Source organism: Lepisosteus platostomus, chromosome 14, assembly GCF_059453375.1.
Source record: "Lepisosteus platostomus isolate fLepPlt1 chromosome 14, fLepPlt1.hap1, whole genome shotgun sequence".
Classification (NCBI taxonomy): domain Eukaryota; kingdom Metazoa; phylum Chordata; class Actinopteri; order Semionotiformes; family Lepisosteidae; genus Lepisosteus; species Lepisosteus platostomus.
In genome coordinates, this window is record NC_142624.1 from 41,162,848 (window position 1) to 41,186,532 (window position 23,685).

The following is a 23,685-nucleotide window of genomic DNA, read 5'->3' on the forward strand; positions in this document are numbered from 1 at the left end:
TACTGCTGGAGTAGAATTCAAGGTGGACCTGTTCTCATGTAGCTCTCGTGTGTATTGTTTATTTTCATGTTACATCTCATTTATTTGTGCAAAAAAAATATGCGTGACGACAAACACTCCTGGACCTGAGATTTGGATTCAGATCTGACTTCAGTTGAACTGAAAGTACACGGCTTTGCTTCTCAAGCACAAGTCAAACAGGGACACGTAGGCGAGAGGAAGCGGGTAGGAGTAGCCGGCCCTGCTCCCAGCGTCCTGCTGCACAGTAAGATAAAAAACCACATCACTACCACATCAACACTCAGCGCAACTTGAGAGACTGATGCTTCTTCTGTCTCACTGAAACCCAACCTTCCCGATACCGCTGTACAACCCGCTGGATTCACACTGTATAGAGGGGACCGCACAGCTGATCCTACTGGCAAGGAGAAAGTAGGCGGAGTCTGTTTCATGATTAATAACTTTTGGTGAACTGATGTAGAAATTTTCTACAGATCTTGCTCATCTCATCTGGGATACCTCACTATTAAATGTCGTCCTTTTTACCTACCGAACGAATTTCCAGCTGTTATGATGGCCGTTGTGTACTTTCACCCGCATGCGGATGTGGCAGCAGCACTCGCGTCATCAGCAAATACGCAAACACGCATCCGGAAGTTGTTTCTATCATGGAAGGGGGGCCTTTAACCACTGTTAAAGTGCCTTAAAAAGTACTACCAAAGTACTGTAGCACTCTCAGGTTCACGTGGGTATGCACCCTCGCTGCTGCCGCCTCAGGTCGGCCCCCCAACTGCTGGGGACTCAAACCCGGGCCTCCGGCATCACTCAACATGGACCCAGCCAAGGGAAGGGCGGTGACGTCACCGCGCTGGTAAGCCGGCTCGCACAACCTGCAGTGTCGGCCGTATGCGTTACAATACTTTCAACACGTCTCCATTCCCACTAGAGGCAATAACACAGTGGATCACTGCTATACTACCATTAAAAGAGCATACCACTCCATCTCACAACCACATTTCAGGAAGTCTAGGTCTCCGTGCTTCTTCTTCCAGTTCACAAGCAGAAGCTAAAAAGCGCCACCTGCAGTAGAGATCTTGTAGTGCTGGTCAGACGCTGCTGAGCAAGAACTCGTTTTGAAATGACTGATTGGTGTGTATTCAAAGATTCTTTCACTGATCTAAATGAGTATACAGAAGTGGTCACTTCCTACATCATCTGCTTCATGGACAGCTGTGTTCCTATCAGGAAGATCCTGTTATTTCCCAATCGGAAGCCGTGAATGAACAAAGACAAATTTAACGAGTGGTCTGCTGCCTTTCCGATCAGGTGACAGAGAACTGTATAAAAAATCAAGGTTTGACCTGGAGAAAGCTACTAAACTGGCAAGGAAGGAATACAAGGAGAAATTAGAGAAACAGCCTGGGAGTGACTCAAGGCACATGCAACAAGGCTTGCGGACGATCATGAAGTGTAAAGGCAACAACAATGGAATCTGTTATGCTGAGACATCTCTACAGATGAGCTGAACACCTTTTACTCCTGCTTTGAGGCTCAGAACACCGAGCTGCTATCAAGGCTCCCAGTGAACCAGGGGACTTTGTGTTACAGTTCTCTGAACATGAGGTGTGCAGAGCCTTTAAGAGAGTGAAAACCTGTAAAGCAGCTGGCCCAGATGGTGTCTCCCCTCATGTCCTTAAAACCTGTGCAGGTCAGCTATCACCTGTATATACAGACATTTTTAACCTCTCTCTTTCCCTGTCAGTTGTACCAGAGTGCTTCAAGAAAAACACAATTGTGCCACTGCTCAAGAAGACCAAGGTAAATTGTTTGAACAATTACCGCCCAGTTTCATTCACTTCAGTGGTCATGAAGTGCCTGGAAAGCCTTATCTTGTCCTATATAAATTGCACTATTTTTAAGATTGCAGATGACACAACAATTAGCAGGATCACGAGCAACAATTAGACCGCATGCAGGAGTGAGGTGGAGCATCTTACAAGATAGTGCCTTGACAACAATCTGGCCCTGAATGTCAACTAGACAAAAGAGCTCTTTGTGGACTTCAGGAGAACCAGAGGGAGTCACACCCCAACCAGCATCGATGGCACAGCAGTGTAAACTGTCAGCTGCTTCAGGTTTCTCAGCCTGCAGATCTCCACTGTCTTGGCTTGGTCTCACAACACTGTAGCCAGTCTGAAAAAGGCACAACTTTTTCACAACAAATGCGGTATGGCGAAGCAGTTCCTCATGAACTTTTACCGCAGCACAGACAGAGACAAAGATGCATTACAAAGTGTTGTGGCAATTATAGATCCCCCTCCTTAAGGACGCTCCAGCCCTTTCACTTTAGACTTTATTCTGTGCACCTGTTTCCTATTCCCAGCCCACCTTAAAAGCCAGGCGCTGACGCTCATCCGGGCTCTGCATCTGATTTTCGTATCTTGCAAGTCCGGGACCTCGAAGTGCCTGGTCCCGTTAAGGTTTTAATCTCGGTTCCCGTTCCTGTTCCCTGTCCGCCGGTTCCGACCCGGCCTTCGTGTTTTAATTCCGCGTTCTGATGGATCTCCTGGTTTTGGACTTACCCTTGTGTTTTGGATATTCTCTAAGGACTACTCTTTTGGATTGTTCGCCTCGGCCACGCCTCCCCCGTGCACCAGCGCACCTTGGACACGCCCCCTTGTCTTCAGCCCAGTATTCCTGCATGACGTTTCCCCAGTGTTTCCCCACTTCGTCGGATTGTGTCGTCCGCATAGGGTCCGGAAAGAACTGCTCGTTACAGACACAGATGATTATAAGATGTGACTGACCATCAATCGGTGAGATCCACACCATCTGCTGTCGCAATAAATCCCAATCCATCATCCAGCATCCAACCATCCCAGCCACAAACTGTTCTCCCCACTGCGCTCTGGCAAGCGGTACAACACTATTAAAGCATGAACCACTAGACTCAAGAACAGCTTCCACCCTGCTGCAGTGTGCATCCTCAACAGCAAACTGCAATGCCTCAGACTCAGTGCATGTCTGCACTATGCACATTTTGCATGGTCTACCATGTTTTGTTTCCTCTATTACCTATTATTGTACTCCACAACATTTAGGTTTCCAGTTGTTATTATTTGTTATATGTGTGATGTACTGTCTACATTGTGTAGTGTTGTCTGTTGTACTGTGTTGTCTGCTATACTGTGTATGTCCCGAGAGAAAAACGCAAATAAGGATTCCATAAAGCAATAAACTCCTCTACTCTAGTACACAAAACTATAAACTTTGAGAATTCAATCGTTATCCTAATCTCATTTTGATGTCAATTTAATTTATAAACTGTAATTGTCTGAGTATCTGAATGTTGAGTATTAACATGTGACTGATTAACAAGTTAGAGCTATAACCAATGTTATATTGGATGATTAATACTGTTATTTTTGTACAGTATCTCTTCCTAATCCAGATGTTGTATCTTAGTAAACCTCAGGTAAACAAACTACCTTTTTGTATCCAGGCAGATTGATTAAAGTATTTGTTTTGATGTTTTATGCACACTATCTGTGTGAATATTGTGTATTATGAATCCCTGTGCAGACTGCTTAGTATTCTGTTATTTGATTTCAAATAGCCATGAAAATGTTCATGCAATTTACTGTTACTATTAATAAATTGTGTCAGTAAATGTACACAACACTACAGCAGGCACCAAGTCAACCTAATAGTTAAAGGGTGAGTTTAATCTTTGAAGCAGAACACACCTTAAAATAGTGCCAGTGGTCAAAAGCACTCATCTCTGAGCTGAAAAAGTCAATGGTGTAATATAATTGTTGAGGCACAAAGTTAAAAGAGTACTCAAGGCACAAAAGATTATTCTATTCTTTTGGTTTTGGTAACTCAGACTGGGCAAACTTGTTCAGACTATTTATGTGAGATATGGATCCAAAGATGGGCAGCAGGCTGGTGTGGTGCTCCTCCTTTAGTATGTGAAATCCACAGTAACTGGCACTGAGACATTATTCCTAAATTCCTGCAGTTTTTCATCTCTTTTATTCAGTTTGGCACATGCTCGAAAGGCCAACCAAATCCAATTACACTAATGATCTGAAAAATGAATATATTTCACACCATAAAGATTTCTGTTTGAGAGGTAATTACCCTCCTCCTTCCAACCCTCAGTTAATGAGACATTAACAATTAGCGAGCTCCATTATGTTTGATCAATTTTATTAAGATATGTGGGAAGTTCCCCACTTACATAAAACAAATATTCCCAAATTACACTTTAAAAAACTGACTAAAGAAATGTAAAAGCAAGGCAGAAAAAAGACATTTGATATAATTCAGATATTGAAAGGTTTTGAAGGGAAGCATCAAAGCAAAAAATTGCAATCCCATAAAAGCAATTAAAACCACTGGGAACCAGGGTAGAACCGAAGTCTGTTAGAACAGATTTCTGTTTTGCAGAACATAGACATTGCCACACAATGAAGCTCCCACTCTTACAGACAAGAAGTGTTCTAATCTGTTTTCCAGATTGTTCACAGCAGGTAACCTGTAAATATGGAAATTACCATCAAATTGCTCTGAAAAACAACACACCAAAGTTACATTACAAGATTAAAAAAACACAGCCAAGGATAATAATAGTCAAGTAAAATCTTTACAACCATTACAAATCCCACCCTGTCTATTTAGATGCCAGGTAGATATTTAAAGAAAAAACACTAGTGTAAGAGAATGTCCATATGGCTTCCTCTCCCTTAAGAAAGCAGATAAGAATTCTGCAAGGAAGGGGGGGCTGCAGGTCAAAGAGATGTGTTATCAGCCCCTCTCCCTCCCACCAGGTGCCTCACTGATGGAAATGTATCTAACGGGGTCTTGGTGGTCTACCTGAATCTTCTCTATTAATCGTTTTCTGTGTGATTCCCTGCTGTTGGTTGTGCAATACGTGAAAGATATTCACTACGCAAGATAATACAATTAAACAAGTAAAAAAATACACCTTTAACTTGAAAATACCTTAAAATTCAAATGTAATTGCAAGGATGTGACCATGGAAGTTGATTATGTTTAATCAGTTCTATGAATAATTCTACACTTTACATGATGTGATTCATGTAACTAATTCAGATGCAATTTTACAACAGTGAGCACAAGAACAGTGAGAACAAAACACCTAAAAACACTAAAAGATTAATGAGGGGCATGTGTGATGCTTGTCTCAGAATAAGAAATATACACTGTACATAATATTTGTAGAGCTAAATTGATTTAAAAAAATAAAAATAAAAGGGGTATGCTATTTTAAAAATATAAAAAATAATGAAATAACGATATTTTACTGAATACGGGTTTTACGGGTTGAATAATGGTTCAAATCTTACCTCACTGATCGGTGTTACTTTGTCTCTCTTAATGGGTACAGGTCTGATATTGGTCTTGTTAAGTCTGGTGTCCCTCAGTGCTCAATACTGGGCCCCTTGCTCTTCAGAATTTACATGTTCCCTCTTGGTCAGCTTTTAAGATCACATGGCCTCAGCTTTCATTTTTACGCTGATGATACTCAAATATACATCCATACCAAACCTGACACTGATGTGGCTGTCTCTATTCTATCTAATTGCATCTCTGACAGAAAAATTTGGATGACTCAAAACTTCCTTCATCTCAACTGCGACAAGACTGAAGTCATGCTTATTGGTACCCCCCATCAACTCCCTAAAGCCAGTCCTGTAACCCTTTCTGTAGATGGCTCTATACTTGAGCTTCAATCAAAATTAAAAAACCTTGGGGTTATATTCGATCCTGGCTTAACATTCAACCCACATGTGCAGCATACTGTCAAAACATCTTTTTTTCACCTTAGAAATATCGCAAGACTACCCTATGCTATCATTAACTGTGGCCGAAAAGCTGATCAACACATTTGTATTCTCTCAAATTGACTACTGTAATGCTCTACTCACAGGCGTATCAAAATCTACTCTGAACAAACTGCAGTATGTCCAAAATTATCAGAGAGTCACCCCTAAACTCCTTCAAATCCAGACTCAAAACCCTCTTCTTCAGAAAAGCCTTTACTATACTGGTTCCATTCTTCACCCCTCTGCTCTTCTTAGTACAACCATCCACGGTCTCCCCTAAATCTTTATCTTGTGTATTCTCCTTATTTATTGTTATACTCTTCTTATTTATTGTTATTGTCATCCTGTAAAGCGCTTTGAGAAGCCACCTTTAAAGGCGCTATATAAAATAATGTTTATTATTATAGTTTATTATTACTGAATTTCAAAATCAGAATTAGGATAAACTAATCAAATTACTTGATGGCATGATCTAAGCTATCAATACATTACATGCATGCAGTTACAGTTATGTTCTTATAAAATAAGTAACAGAAATGAACTGGTCAACATACGTGTTTCATAATTCAATAGACAGGCACTAAGCACAGAGACGTACAGTGACAGACTGCGCCATTACAATCACTTCACCCCTTGTAAGAACAGACAAGTTTCTCAGTCCTTCCCAGCACCTTTCCTTAATCCTTCTAATTCTCCCTTTGCTATGCCTGCTTCTGTCCAATCTATTCTCTTTCTTTTATCAACCTGATGCTCTGGTTTCGCGGTTGATTCTGAAGAAGAAGCTAACTTTGTCAGTGCCTTTGAGGATTTTGAATACTTGATCAGATTCCCTCACAGTCTTCTCTGTTCAGTTACACACTAAAAGGTTCAGTTCCTTCGGCCTGACAGTGTACAATATCCGTTTATGACCCAGAATGTATCAGGCTGTGCTTCCAGAGCTTTAGTATCCTAACATGGTGTTTGCCTTTGTTCTTGATTCTCCACACTGTCTAGAAGATGTAAATGATGTCCCATCATACTGTAAATATATATATTGTCCATAAGTAGCTTTTTCTAGCTCAGTTTCCTATTTTGAAGGAATAGGTTGTGTTTTTTATTACCTCTATGCAAACTTTAAATTTACCTAAATGTTTTTTAATTGAATTTTATGCTTTGACAGTGTTTGCTATTGTTGCAAAACTGTCTACGTTACTAACTATACCAGAATCTAAATCACTGATACATGAGGAGCAGCAGTGGTCCTAATACAGATCCTGGTGGTACTAATTACATCACAATTTAACAATTTACCACTGTACTCTGTGTTTTCGATTAAGCAATTCTCAATCCAAACATATAAATTTACTCTTCTGCCTGTAATTGTAGTTTTCTCATAAAGTTTTAATGAAACTTTATTCTGAAAGCCTAAATATCGCATGCTCGTGTGTATCGGTTAATATTGGTGTATTCTGAACTTCCTTCGTCAATACCTGCCTTTTCTAAAGCCATAGGATCCTCTAAGATCCTATTTCAATAGAGCTGATCCTCTAGTTTGTTTTTTATACTACTTTCCATAATTTGACATGTAATAGACTTCAAGATGTATTACTTATAATAAACTTTATTACTTAGTTCAGCTATGTCACCTTTCTTGTGGATGAGCACTGCCTTAGCAATTCTCCAGTCTCTGGGCCCTGCTCCTGTCTTGAAACAATACATGGAAGAGGATCAATGGCATCTTAATGACACCTTTTGTTTCCTTGAGTGCAACTGATGTGATACCATTGGGCCCAGGGCATTAATCAATCTTAAGTGATTCCAATACCTGAACCAAATCTGCCTCTTCGATTTAACCTAGACCTTTGGCCTTTGTGCCGACTGAGGCATGTTGTTGAGTTCTTCCTCAGAGAACACCAGAGTGAAATATTCAAGTAGTTCATCAGCCATTTCTCTTTTACTCTCCAGAAGTTTGATGTTGTAATACTGAAATTACCTTTGTTTCTTTATTTTAGCCCCCATAATCTGCCTGCTGTTGCCTCTTCTGTCTCCAGCAGTGTCCTTACAGCATGGGCTGTGTTGCTGTTGCCCTGGGTCCCAGCTTCTGTCCAGCTACCCCCATTAGCTTTGCCCCTTGCAATTCTGTCTCTGCCCTCAATACTGACAACCCACTCCAAAGGCTCAGACAACAGGAGCCCTTTCTGGTCTTTTCTAGCTGAGCTGTGGCAGTCCCAGCAACCAATTACCATCTCAATATCTATGTAGAACAGACAGTCATGGGATCGAGTCTCCAGTGTAGGCATTGATGTTTTGGCCTTAAAATGTCCTTTTCTCTCACTGCCTCCCGCAGCCCAGCTGTATAAAGTCTGTAAAATCAGGGAGGTCTCTAAAAGTGTCTTTACTGTTGTTCTTATTTTGTGTTCCGGTTATGATGATCAGGGCTGTTCTCTGAAGCGAGGGATAAATATGCAACTGTGACCTCGGGGAATACCCACATTAAACTTCAATGAATCACTAAACATGATTATTACTGGATACATTTTTAAATCCACATCTGATAAATATTCAAAATCAGAGTTATTCCTAGTATCATTTTTGTTAGAAAAAAGAACAAATACACATTTAAGACAAAATTTAAGGCAAAAATGATTCAAATTAATTCTCTGTATGTAATGACGGAAATATAATTCTGCTTTATAATTTTAGTTTTTTATGGTATGATTAACATTATACATAAAATGTAAAGTGAAAGTTTGGACTATGTGCTCTCAGATATAAAAGACTGATATTATTGGACATAACAAAATTGAAATAAAGATCTGATGTAGTACTTTAATATGGTAAAAGACTGTAGTTGTGGCTACATGGAAATATAGTCTAAATTTAAACTTTCTATATACAATAAGGTCCAAATATTTCCTACATTGAAATTTAGAAAACCTAAAGTTTAGCAGCTGTGAGGAATCTCGAATGATCACAGTTGGTGAAAACCCTTTGATTATCTGTGAAACATTAAACACGTTTATTAATCAGTCAAAACATTGTGACTCCGTCACAGCTGTTATGCCAGTTGATCACATTAGGTCCTTTACACACTCCTTATTATAAAGCTTTTGCATTAATAAAGTCTCAAGCACTCAAGTTTGATGTTTGCTATAAATTCATTAAATTTGAAACGTTTATTCTGCAAACTCTGCTCCCTGTTGTTACAGTACCTGCTGTAGAGGGACCAATGGCAACCACACAGGTGTGTGCTTTTCCCTGGGCTTCTCTTTCCACACATTGGCAGCCCTGGCAGTGCCCCTCTGGGCCTGCTCTTTTCACACAAATGCAACTGGCAGGGTCACCCTCTCCCTGCTTCCTCTGGTCTGTTTCATTACCAAACACACAGGGAGCAGACAGCTACAGCTGCAGCCTCCTAAACACTTTGCTGGTTCAAGACTTAGTGAGGCACACTAGGGCAACAGAATGTGGAATTTGTGGGAAATTAGCAAAAATCCCAATTTGTCTGATTGCATAATAGAAACACACAGCAAAGTCTGGGCTGGCAGCATTGCATTGCACCCTTTTATTAGAACATGTAAACAGTAATCACAGCTCTCCTTGGAGATCCTATATTCAGACATAATGCAGACTGCACTAAATGTTTTGTTTATATTTTGCTAGAAAGAAAACAACTATCAAACCGGGTTTTGTGGATATTTACCAGCAAGAGCTCGCTTGCGGCTGCGCATAGCTCCACAGCCTGTGCAGAGAGTGAATTTTGACCAGCTGGTGAAGGTGCAGTCATCTCTGCAGGGTACTCTACACTCCCTAACCTGCAGGGGCATGGTGCCAGCCCACCGCAAGCATTCGGTCACATCGCCATCTTCTCCGTCATCTCTCACACACGTCACACCTGAAATGGCCAAAGGAGGATGATTTTTGTTAGAGACTTTTAAAACTTCAGCACTGGGAGAAAATGCATGTGCATCCATAGAGACCTGTCAAGCCATCATGCAATTCAGAGACATGAGTGTATCTGGAAGTCATAGTATATCGTATTTATTTAGGACAGATTATCTGACATGAAGAAAAGTAATCTTTAACACAATAACCTGTGCATCCAAATGCAAAGGAGTACAGAGGGGTATGGAGGACAAACGTATTACTGAGGTTCCATCATTTATTTAAAAGAAATTTTAAAAAGCACAAAACAAAGAAGAATATGAAATAATCAGTGTTGACTGTTGAATGCCAGAAGTGTGTTCTTCTCTAAGCAGCTTGTAGCCACGATCTTCATTACTGTCTGGTGCTTAATGCCCCATAAGTCCTTACACCTGTAACTTTATTAATGGATTCATTCTATTTCATTGGGAACAGAAATTAATTTAAAATGCTAAAACATCATTATTGTTTCATTGGCAATATTTTTCATTGTTACTAAAAATAAAAAGCTGATAATTTGTGAACTATGTAATGACCACTGCAACATACTACAATTTTAACAGTGTCTTCAATGCCTTTGAATCAAAGTGTTGCAGGATCAAGGCCAGTACTCCACAGTAAGTCTGTTTAATTTAGAATCCTTAAGGGTGTCAGAAATGTCTTTAGCTTTCAGTATGCCCTGCAAGGACTGTGGTTTCTTGAAAATAAATTACAGGCTTTATGATTGCCAGAGCCAACCGTTAGCTTTTCAGGAAAAGGATGCAATCATCCTTCCCACAGGCAACAGCATGGTTTCAGACTGCAGTGGAATGGAGGATGATGATTCTAATTGCAACCTTAATTTGCCACTCTGCTGCTAGTGGATGAGATGTTTTGAAATAAAACATTTCCTCTGCTAGGAATATTTCAAAGTAGAAATAGACCCTAATCATTGGTGAACATCAGATTACACTTTTTATGAACTTTTTTCCAGCCTGATATATCACTTCTGCTATATTACTAAAAGATGAGTCTGATAACACTCAACTGCTGTCAAGATCTCTTTAGCATAATGCCTGCATATGCACAGCACCAATGCAGTGTCTGATCCCTGGAACAGTAGGTCCCCCAATTACATTTACACCACAAACACAATTCTTTGGTCTGACATCAATGCATTTCATTAGTCAGAGAATTTAAAATCCAATGTACTGTATACAGTAAAGTCATTCTAATGATACATTTATCTCTAAAAATAACACTTAATAGAAACTGTCATAAGATCTGCAAAGTTGAGACTATTTCTTTTCAAATACAAGTGATTTATCCTTGTTTTTTCTTGTACAGCATTAACAAACAGAATGCAAAACAGATGTCTGATACAATCACAGGAGATAACACATCCTGTTAATGGCAAAGCATCTCCTATTACAAGATGCTAAATATCCCTTGGATAATCTCAAGATGTGGTGATCATATTTACAGAGCATTAGTGGGTTGTTATACCAACTGCTGTCCTGCATTTTAACTAATAAGCTAACATTCTGTTTAATCAAGGATACCCATATTAAAGCCTGTAAACAGTGAATAAATATGTCAAGCACTTGTCTACTGTCAGGATAAGACTTTTGGGGAATCCTGGACCAGAATGTCTGCAGCTTTTCATTCCAATTCAGCTCTTGACCTAAATCAGCTCATTACTGACCATTATTGAGAGGAGCTGCTGCTTTAAAGAGACCTGGAAATCCTGGAGATGTAACGAACAGTTCTTTCCGGACCCTATGCGGACGACACAATCCGAAGAAGTGGGAAACACTAGGAAAAGGTCATGCGGGGATACGGGGCTGAAAACAGGGGGGCGTGTCCAAAGTGCTCTGGTGCACGGGGAAGGTGTGGCCGAGGCAAACAATCCAAAATACAATCCATAGAGGGAATCCAAAACACAAGAATAAGTCCATTGCCAGGTGATCCATCCAAACAAAGAATTAAAACCATGAACCGGGTCGGAATCGGCGGACAGGGAACAGGAACAGAAATTAAAACCTTAACGGGACCAGGCGCTTCCAGGTCCCGGACTCGCACGGTGCGGAAATCAGATGCAGAGCCAGGATGAGCGTCAGCGCCTGGCTTTTAAGGTGGGCTGGGAAAAGGGATCAGGTGCACAGAATAAAGTTTTAAGTGAAAGGGCTGGAGCACCCTTAAGGAGGGGGGGCTATAATCGTGACAGGAGACACACTTCATCTCCAGGATAAGGTCTGCCCATGCCTTACTTAGACCCCTGGCTGAGGGAAGACAGCTGTATTCACAGAAGCCAGTTACTGCAAGGTAACTGCAGTATTTCAAGGTGTTTTGCAGTAGGACAAATTACCGTAAAAGCAAAAGATTAAAAGAACGGTGTGTACAGAAAAATACATTTAACAAGTTAAACAGAATTAAAAGCTAGTGTAATAAAGTGAGTATTAAGACAGGATTTAATTCATGTAAGATCTAATAGGGGCTGGCAGATAATGCCAGTCTTAGAGCAACAGAACAGAGAGCACATCTGCTGTGGTTCAGAACTTTCAGTTTTGGGAACTGAAAGAAGGACAGAGTCAGAAAAGTACAAACGTGGTGGAGATGTACAGTATAGGGAGTTAAAGGGGAACTGCAGAGTTGTTTTTGTATTTTGGCGTTAGAATGAATCAGCATTGATGAGTGCATTTGAAACCACAATAAAAGTAAAATGTACACAGCAAACTGTAAAACCTCGAATTTACATCACAAAATAGATTACATTTCCATGTGTAGTGTCATGTTCTGCGATTCAGACCGACACAACAAAACTCTATAACATTGTAAATAAGCAGGCTTGTGAATCCATAGAACTATTGCTTTAGATTTTGAGACAACTACTACTTATCTGTAAATTCTGCATGCAGATCATGTTGGAACATTTCTGCAGTGAAATGTCTACCGTACAACCTGTACTTATTTGCTCGTACATCACCATACATCTGTCATTACAGTGACTAGTGAGCAGGAAGGGCTGCATCGTGTGGCAATTCATGGGAGCTCAAATGTGCGTTTACAACAACATGGCGACTTACTACACTATCACATAGTTTATGATTTTGTGCTTAATTTGAAATGTGTAAAATTGTATCAATGGATTTATTTTGTTACCGAGATTTAAGAACTAGTCTGGAAAATGGGGACTGCAATATAGTGCAATATACCCACTGATATAGCCAGGTGCCAAACCCTTCAAGCACTTAAAGGTAAGAAGCAGTAGTTTGAATTGTATCCTGTTATCTACAGGGAGTCACTGCCTGTAAGCTAAAACAAATGACATATGCTCAAACATCTTATTTTAGTTAAGATCCAAGCATCTGAGTTCTGAACATATTGTAATGCATTAAGAAAATATGTAATTATACAAGCAAGCACTGTTTTACAATGATCAAGCCTGGAAAGACAAATGCAAACATTAGCTTCAATGCATCAGTCTGGTATAAACATGAATGGATATAAACAATAGTATTAACATGAAAAATAGAATATTGCAGACAGGTCCAGTCAAAACAACACCAAATTTCCTCACCTGTGTATATGGACTGGTTGCAACATCACCAATAGTAAATAAGTTCATAAGCTGATAAAAAAAACAATCAACATACCTTTTGTAAGAGTTCAAATGTAAAAGTTTGTGTTTGAACTATTTTTAAAGTCATGTGAGCAGTGTGACAAGACAGTGCTTGATGAATGTCAAGTTTCATTTCAACATATATCTGGGAATCATTAGTATAGAAATAAAATCTAATACCATACCTACATTGTTAACATACTATATTACCAAAAAGAATGGGACCAAGAACACAGCCATGTGAGACTCCAAATGTGAGTGGCTTTGAGAAGACAATTTCATAAATTCAATAATATTTACTGTAAATCACAAAAAATCAATTTTGGTAGTATCAACAGGCCACTTTAATTGTTTCAGCAAGATAGGATAATCAACAGTTTCAAAAGTAATTCCAGCAGCAAAATAACTAATGAAAAATAATTTGGTAGCAGTCATCAGTAAATCTTCAATAACCTTAACAAGAGCTGTTTCTGTACTAAGCATTACTCTTAAACAGAGTAAAATGACTCATAAAGCCTATTCACAGATACAGTACATGAACTTGTAACTGAAAAGCAACAGCCTGTTCTAGAACTGCAACAAAAAAAAAAGTAGGTTAGGTATTATCTAAAAATTACTAAAAAGGGTGAGGTCTTACCTTTTAAACAAAGTTATATATTTTTAACAGAGAGATAATAACCACAAATTAAAGGGCTGGGGAAAAGTTCCAGACCTTAAAGATTCGTTGATGATACAGTGTGTGTGACAGTGGGACAGAGAACAGTAGAATTTAGTTTTGCTATTTAGAATTTAGTTTTGTGTCTAGCAGAAAATTCACGAGAGTGTCCTGGGAAAGACAGATTCACTCACATCAGAGATATGAAATTCCCTTAGCTACCCATTCATTCAGAACTCTTCAGTTTCGTGCTGTCCTAGATATTGTAGCAGAAGATACCCAGATGGACATCCGTATATTTATATACAAGAACAAAGTATTTCACAAAAGCAAAGGGAAAGAAGGTGGAAAATACAAAAAATAATTAATTTAGGAAAAAGCGTAACATGATGTACAATGGAGGAGGCAAAAAACAGGAAAAAAGCACAAGAATTTTGTAAAGAAATGATTTGGGTATGAATGTAAGAAAGAAAAAGTATTTCCTTATAATTGCTTCTCTTCTCTTTTAAAGTCTCCTGACATAAAGCCTGCCTTGTTGGAATGCATGGCACATTGGCACTGTGTGTTCAAAGCCACCTTCCTTTTGCAGTCATTAAACTTTCTGTCATCCAATTAAACAGTCCTGAATGTGTTCCAGGTTGAGGTTAAGATGTGGGAAGACTTGAAATAAGGAAGAATGAAAGTAGCTCTCTATGGGGAAGCCGAAATACTGCTTTTTTAAGCACTGGCACATTAATGTAGAATTTAATAAAGTGGGAACTGAAAGGTAAATGTACTGGAAAGAGTTGCCTTTTTTGTTATATTAATTGTTTTTCATAAAGAGAGCAATTTCAAAGCACAAAAGGAGAATGAAATGATTGCTTCCTTAGTGTATAAGGTGCCCTAAGGGAATGTTGCAGTCTTAGAATACAATTCAATCTGGGTGTGATGAACAACTGATAAAAAACATGCTTTTTACCTGTCTTATTGATTCCTATCAGGTGTTTAAATTTCATTGCGAAACAGAATGTACTGAATAGTATGATCTGTACCCTAGGAAGTGAGGAGTTACAGTAGCATTAAGGCAGCCCAGGAATACTTCACCCAGCCTTGTCACTGCTGTGGAAGAAGGGCTTAGTTATTACTGAGTTTTCGGTGTAAGAAAAACAGAGCCCAGCTCTTTTGTTTATTTTATACAGATAATGAGGGCAAAAAGTCAGGTGTGCTTATGTCCACAAAACATTAGAAAAAATAATATTGTATTTTTAAGTCAGAGTTTAATGAACACATGAATCATTTATAAAAATACAAAATGCCTGTTATTTCAATGATCTACCTGTACACATAGTATATTCCAAAGCAAAGAAACAAAAAACTCTGCTGCTCATTAAATAGGAAAAGAATATTAAGTGTTGTTAAGTACACGCTGTGAACTAATGTGATATTACTTTATAAAGGTCACAAAACAACACGTAAGCACACATCTTGAAATCATCCTAAGTTTTTTTTTCTTCCCTTTTTAAGCATTTGATAAAGGACGTGGTACAGTATTTAAAAAAATATACATATTTAGGAAAAAGAATGAATTACATGTCATTTCTACTTGATTATTTCCTTCTGCTTGCAAAACAACACTTAAAATTTCTCACATGCTTGCCATGATTCTCAATTCATAGTATAGTTTGCCTGCACAAAAGAATAATGCTTTTAAAGGAACTTTGAAATGAAATACACTAAATGGTGGTGCTAAAAAACAGAAATGTGTCATAATGTAAATAGAGGCTTAAACTCAGTTTATGTTAATAAGCAGAAAAAATCCTCCTTTGAGTTACTTTTTTATAAAGGAAGATTAATGTCTTGCAAATAGAAGGATTCACATTAATTGTGACCTTTTAACATACAGTACTACCAAAATGTGTTAAGAAAGAAACAAAATGTAGAAAAATGTCACGGATATTGATGTTTTAATATAATTGTTTCTTGGATGACACTGTTAAATGGATACTACTTACACTTCAAAAGTGTATGTTTAAGAAGTACTGAATGAACAGTAGCTGAATGTTGAAACCATTGAGGTGAAGAATTTGTTCAGATTCAAATATGTTTCTAGAATTAATTATAAGTTGTATTTTGTCCGATACTGTATAACCACACCCTTTCCTATTATCTAGAAAGTCCTACAAGTTTGAAAGGACTTGAATTATCATAGTTCAAGAAGGTGACTGCGTTAGCATGTGTAGGCTGCAAAGGAACAAGCAAAGGTTTATTCCTGTTGAGAAGAGAAGAAAAGAAACACAACGTTTCAGCTTCTTCTGGTGTGTCACCCACATTTGAATGATCATGTCTGCGTGAGTTGTTTCATTTTACTTAATATTTTTATATTCGAATTATACTTTAATTTATTAATTTTAGTATTATGGTACAGTATTCCCCAAAATAATCTGTACTAAAAAATTCAAAGTCATGTACAGGAACAAAATCAGTATGTGAATGGAATAAGCAGAGGTTACTTCTGTACTGAAAATTAATTGATTTCATTTTTGATTTAATAATATGTTTTCCCTTTCAGCATGCAATTAACCTCTACTTGTTTCTATTTATCTACTGTATCTTTAAATTGCTTCTGCACATAAGTGCTGATGAACAGGTGAGATTTCTCAAATCTGCTGCACCCCTTAATACTGTACATACAGCAAAACTTCAGATATTGTGAATTGCAGTGTTTATCCTTGTTTTGGCAAAATGCAATATGCAGTTTATTTCAATGTGCATTATCCCATATCATGACAGTTGCCTAACACAATAGCAATTCTCACTTGATGTACAGTAAAACCCATCTTTGTATTTTCAGGGCTGTGATTGTGCTGCAATGCATGGAATACCTGCTGTGCATGATGCACGTATTGCACACCTGTTGCTTATTGTGGGAACTTTTAGCAAGTGCTCATTCCAATTAAATAATCTGAAACTGATTTCTGTAGTCAAAAATGCAAAAACCATGAAACCTCCATCAGCAGTTTGAGGAGCAGCTGTGAATGAACAGCAGCACTAGTCTTGATAGTGTCTGTCCAGACTCGCTGGTTAATAACATGCATTTGCATTCCAGCACGGTTCCTAATGAGCCAATTAACCTCAGCCTATTTAATGCTGCTTCACACACTTCTCTCTGCTCTATATTAGGTTTATCCTGGCTGGAGCTACTCTTTCTACTGCTGTGACTTTCTAGTTGGTTATTGGCTTCCTGACCCTGGTTTGGTCGCCGGCTACGTCTCCTGGTTTTGGTTTTGGCATTATACTGATTGTACTGGTTTCGACTCTTGGCTTCCTCACGGCTTACAGCTCCGCTTCAGGTATTGTACTTTTGCCCGGTTTGCGGACCTTGGATTGCTCACTCGACTATGACTCTGGATATCGTTCTGGTTTCTGCATAGGGTCCTCACTACTACTTTGTAACATACTGTTACACGGGTGTGTCAATCAGTAAAGGGTCATTAATTATGGTGTCTGCCTTTGTTGAAAATTCAAATTAGTTGGGAAAGAAAGGCTTTTATTACTTCAGTACAAAGAACAAAAATGTTCCCTTTATTGTATTTGTCAGGAATAAGAACTATAATGTTAAGACAATGCAGTTGGAGCCACCTTATCACCTAACCCCAAAACAGTTCAGATCTGTTACCTTTATTCTAGTTCAGCAGAGCAAAGCAACAAGGTGAACTCATGATAATTTTAAGTCGTCTCAGAAATAAACACTGACTGACTTGCTCTATGTATTTTATATATGATATCAACTATCACTGGTGTGTGACTGAAGATGAAAGTGCATCACTAAAAGCTTGTAATCATCACAGGATTAAAAGCTTGTAATCTCCAACCATTTAAAGATGCAAAAGACAAGATGATATCACGTGTCTGGGCAAAACAGAAACTGTTTAACAAAATCTGTTTTTGAATGAAACATCAATCTGAGTACTATTGGCATATATACTGTATGAATGAAAATTCACAGAGTGCTGTTAAATATCTTGACCTAAATGTTAAAGAGTGAGGGAGCCCTAAAAGGCACACCAGAAAACAAACATGGTAAGAAGAACAATCGGAGGAAGAAAATGAGCTATATCTACTGAACAAATATGATTTAAACCAGTGCAAGGTAATGTCTGAAGAACCCAACATTTTCCCTAAACTAAGGAATGCAAAGGCACCTACAGTAGTATCAGGAGACACCAATAGGTCATTCACTACCCTACCGAGAGCTGCTTCTGTACTGTGCTGCAACAGAAGACTGAAATGGCTCCAGTACATGTAAACATGTCAATGTAAACATTCCTGTAACTGAGAAGGTCATGGTTAGAAAAAGGCTACATAGTGAAATAGATTAAAAAGCAAATTACAATGCTTCAATTTGTCTCTTGAACTGCTAAAAAGCCAGAAAGTCAAAATGGAATGATTAATAAAAATAAATTTAAAATAATGATATACATTGAATGGATAACACAAATGATATATTGCTTCTTGATTCCATCTTTAACCAATAAAGAATAATAAGCTGAAGGTCAATATTACTAAATTTAGACAGTGTAACAGTAAGATGGAAATAACATGTGATGCCATGGCAAGGTGTCTGCAAAGACTGTTATGTATTGTATTCTATTTTAAATTAGTATTAATTATTCACAAGCTGAAAAATGATACTTCTTTTTCCCCAGACTTTAAGTATAAAGCTTATTGACTGCTAATACTTTGTAAATATCCACACAGCCAGGGCTGTAGGAAACCTCATGCTCTTTATTAGAGGCCACAACTCAAAGTCACTTATTATCTTACCACAGTCCTAATAACATTTCATGCCCCTCAGTCAGCTACTCTTTGTACAGTAGGAGGAGGTCGGTGGGCAGGTGGCTTAAACTATAATTGGCACATACAATAGTCAATGGAGGACATAGTCAATGGACAGCATAGTCGCTGGGGGACACAGTCAGTGGAGGGCACAGCCAGTGGACAGTATAGTCACTGGGGGACACAGTCAGTGGAGGACACAGTCAGCGGACAGCATAATTGGTAGAAGGAATAGTGGAGACACTGAGTGCCACTGCCTTTGTATTTCAGGGAATTGAAGTAACTTAGCATGCTTAGTTTGTATGGTGGCAGGAAGTATAGGATAAAAGCTGTAGAGTAAACTTGAAAGTTTAAAGACAAATTAAAGACAAATAGGTGCATATAGAAGCTACTGACTGTTACTTATTTTTATTGTCAGGAATTTGAAAGACCATTTCCTTACATTTGAGAGCAACATGAAAATCACTTGTTCTGTGTCAAGAACCTTTGTGAAGCAATTTACTGTATGTAAATATATCCCTAAAAATGAGTAAAATCAAATTAAAACTTTATTTTAAATACATATATTCTTTAAGCTTCTACAGCATCCTATCGTTCTGCATTTAGTTCATCAAGAAAAATAAGCAGCTTCTGGTAAACATAATAAAAGTAAAGTTAGGTTGCCGATGTGCACTGTAGATCAGTAGGCTATAGTATAATGTAGAAATATGTTGGGTCCCAGCAGAGACAGTAATTAGTTAATCTGCAACTATAAATTTAAAGAGGAAATGTTAGGTTTCTACTTGCTATTTTAGCAGTAATAATGAAGCAATTAATATTGATTTTGAACTTTTAATTAATTTTTTTTGCTAAATCACATACCAATTAAGATAATAATGGCTGTTCTTTTTTTATAGGTTTCACCCAGACCTCTGGGAAGGTTGTCAGCAGTGACATTTTGATTTGAATAGGCTGTAATCCCTTTTTAGTGCAATTATATTTTTTCTTCCCATTGCCACAGCAACATTTTCCTTTTTATTATCTACTTTCAGAATCATTAACATTTTATTCTTATGGAGAAATGTGACAGGGATCATCTTTAATAATGCAGTTACTTAGAAAGGTGATAGTGTTTGCTGACTGCACAAAAGGACGCTGCAGGGAACGTTGTCTTGGAGAAGCTAATGAAACACTTTTTTAAATAAGTGATATTCAATGCTCATTAATTCTATTGAAAAACTTTATACAAGATTCAGAGACTTTTCTTTTCACTACTTCTTGGTTGCTAAGTAAGATTAAAGCACAATAAACTGTTAACCATCAATCTTACTTTCTGCTGAGTCTTTCCTTCATTGGCATTGGTTGGCCCCATAGGTCTACACTATAGTGTATATATATATTGTATATTTCACTCCGGAGCCACATATAAACTCCAAGTGCTACTTTCTAACTGCAGCTGTCTTCATTATTGCTAATGTTTAGAGACTTGGATAGTCCTAGATGAGGGTGCACAGATGTTTTAAGAAGATTAATCCAAATAAAGTCGTAAGAGCAAAAAAGAGCACAGGAAGGAGGGTAGGTAGTTTTGACCAGCTGTCTCATGATGGTGACCAGAATTTGAATTTAACCCACTTGACCACAGGCTTAACAAGACAGCCATGTCATTTTTTCACTCCTAAGTGTGAAATGATACCCTGGGTTCAACCCTTCCCTGTTGGGACCCTGCTGTGGTGACCACAACTGAACAGAACATTCTAAATGAGACCATTCTAGAGTGCTGTGAAGCTTTTCTAGATTTAAATTAATGTTTTTACTATATAACCAAAGCATATCCATTCATGAAGATATTTAAGAATTCACACAAACACCCAAATCCCTTTAATACAGTATGTAACTTCAGAATCACCCATATGATAGGCAAAGTTTTAAATGCACTCCTTATATTTCCCAAAAAGATTAACAAAAATATCCACTATATCTGGTACAAGATCTTTTTCTGTGTCTTTCTGGCAAGTTGAATGTATTGTTTGTGTCACCTGTAGCTCACTTTACTCTGTATGATTGAATCCACCTTTTTATGCGGTTTCTGCAAAAGTAGAGCACTCTCTTCCTTCTGACCTCTTTATTAATTTTCCATTAAAAAATCTATGGCATAGTTTTCCAGACTTAGACTTGTTTTAGGGATGATTTTGTTCTGAGCCTTTAACATTACGAGTTTGAAGTACAACCATCCTACATCTATTGACTGTGTATCCACCTGTTCCCATTTTGCCCCTCACTTATTGCTTTACAGTATTCCTTATTAAAATGTATAAACCCAAATTTTAAACTCAGGCTTTAGAGATTTAAAATCTTCCACATATAATCACAAAATTATATCCTTGCTGTTGAAAAGCCTGTGTTGGTAAGACTGGCTTCCCTCATATAATTCTTTACAAATGTTAAAAAGCAATAATTAACCATTTTAAGCACAGCAATTTCAGCTTTTGCATTCACCATCACAATATCCCTGTCTTCCTCTCATCTCATCATACAATAAATCTAAAATTTAACCCTTATCATTTATATTTTTCAACTTTAATATATATACAATAGATTTTTAACTGCCTGTAATCTTGCTTCATTTGTGTAGGTTGCAGTGCTTTTTCCACATCATAGTTCCAACTCAAAGTCCTTTCTATCTAAAACATCTACCTATAAATTTTATAATTTCCCCCATCATCCTCAACTACCATGTTTTCTTTTTTTTCTATAATCATAGTTACCTGCAAATACAGTTGCCTTGAGGTCTCACCTTTTCTTCTTTATCATTTTATACAGTATAAGCATTTAAGAAAAAGGCTTTGTTATTTGATTAGTTCTTATTGATGCCCAGAGCTTTCCTGAACCCACCCTAATTGGTCTGCTGGGAGCACCCTGACCCCAGTTTGCCATATAATAAACTTCTGGACATCACTTTATTGTGAGAATTATAACTGAAGATTTAACAGACATTCAATTAACATATAATTCAAGATTCTGTCAAATGTAACATTAACCAGTTCTATATGAACTGGCGCTGGAGGGAGCGGTTACATAGATCACATTTCTGCCTTTCCGGGCGTTACAGATCAGATTCATCACTCTGTGATCATTTCCATAAATTCCGCACATTATTGTCTTAATTTATGTTTCTATTATTGTTAGTGAAATTAATCAATCAAAGTCAGTTTGCACAGCATCACCCATGCTTTTGATTTTAGAATTTTGCATCTTTGGCTTTACTGCCTTGCCAATCAATATCTTTGACAACCATGTCCGTTCATGCTGGGAAATGATAGACCATTTCTACAGCTCTCTAATTAATCACTAATGACATGCGTTTCCTGAACACGAAATAGGCTCCATTTCACTCATTATCATTTCAAGCATTTATTGCAAATTGATTCAGTTATAGCTTTGCCTTTTCAACCAAAAATCTCATAGGGATCCTGAGTCCCAGCAAGCATTATTATAAATTTTCATTGTGAAAACTTTGCTAAAGATGCATGCAAATGTCCAGTCCCAAGATGACTTTCCATAATGTTTTTCTTGAAAAATTATATTCCATCCACTTTGTATGATTAGATATAGAGAGCTCTGTAAGTGAACACAGACCAGCAATGTAATACTCTAAAACAATTACCAATCAGATAAACTGAAAATATAATACATTTTAGAATTTGTTGCAGGTGAAAGTTTCTTTTGATGATCAGTATAGATGTTGATATTTACATTCAGGCACAATAAAGAGATCATTCAAAGATTTTACAAAGCTTGTTCTGTATAGAGGAGCCTAACAGATTTAATGCTAAAATGGAGAAAGTTCGACCCAGCAAACTGTTTTCATGTGCTGCACTAAAGTGGTTACTAATTAAAACATGATAGCTGGTGTTAATAAAAACACTAAACAATCAATTTTACTTTAAAGAATTAGTGCTAAACAATTGAAACCTAATTGTGCTCACTAATATATTGCGCACAGCATTTTCACATCTTGCACATTAGTTATACGCTTTGTCATCAGGCACATTATGGAACCTATTTTCTGCAATTGTGCGTTTTTGTTAAACCATTCTTGATAACTTCCATCTTGAGGCAGTGTATGATCCTTGAACACAGTGTTGTAAGAGAAATTTGTTCACCTTTCTCTCATTTTGCAGCTCAGCTGCACTTGTTGGCTCATTTACCACAATTTATTGTCCTCTGTCCCACCCTGGTCTGTGTTCATTCACTCGCTGACGCAGCACAAGCTTCCAGGAGCCATGGGAATCATTTGCATTTCAATGCAGAGTAACAGTCAGATTTCAGCAACAGTTTTCACTGCATTCACACGGACACCAGAGCATCTGAGGTACATGTTACACTTTCATACATTACCTTAAACGTGCTTTGGCCTGCACAGAGCTGATTAATGCTCATTAGAATTGTTGAAGAAAATCGAGAAAATCACATCAGAAACGTCGATCTTACTGTAAACTGCATCTTTATTGTTAAGACAACATGCATAAATTTCTAACCCCTGTTGTTATACATAACGTAATAAGAGAATTTAGTGAAAAATAATGCAGCACAAGTATCAGTTATTCACAGAGCTGATTTTTATGAGACACATTGCTCAGGGTTACGTTCATTTGAGAAGTCAGAATACTGAATCACTTGGGCTACCAGTCTCTACACACCTGGAGGTCAAAGTTGTCGATCATAATTTACAGACATTCAGATCACAAACCTAGTGTTTGAAAATTGCAAGAAACAAATGACTCAAATGAGAAAGCTTTGCTCTTGTGTGGGTTATAGTGTCACCTCATTTGGAACAGTGTGGGGAAGATTGAGAGGGGTTTGCTAGAAGGTCAGAACTC

At 37.8% G+C, this 23,685-nt stretch overlaps 1 protein-coding gene across 1 annotated transcript in view; it reads right to left on the reverse strand.

The window, feature by feature from the left end:
- Positions 1-23,685, reverse strand: part of thsd7ba (thrombospondin, type I, domain containing 7Ba) — a 200,340-nt gene that overhangs the window by 39,620 nt on the left and 137,035 nt on the right. The window contains exon 14 of the mRNA XM_088606307.1: positions 9,535-9,726. Within this exon, the coding sequence (XP_088462433.1) occupies positions 9,535-9,726 (192 nt within the window). The remainder of the gene's footprint in view (positions 1-9,534; positions 9,727-23,685) is intronic.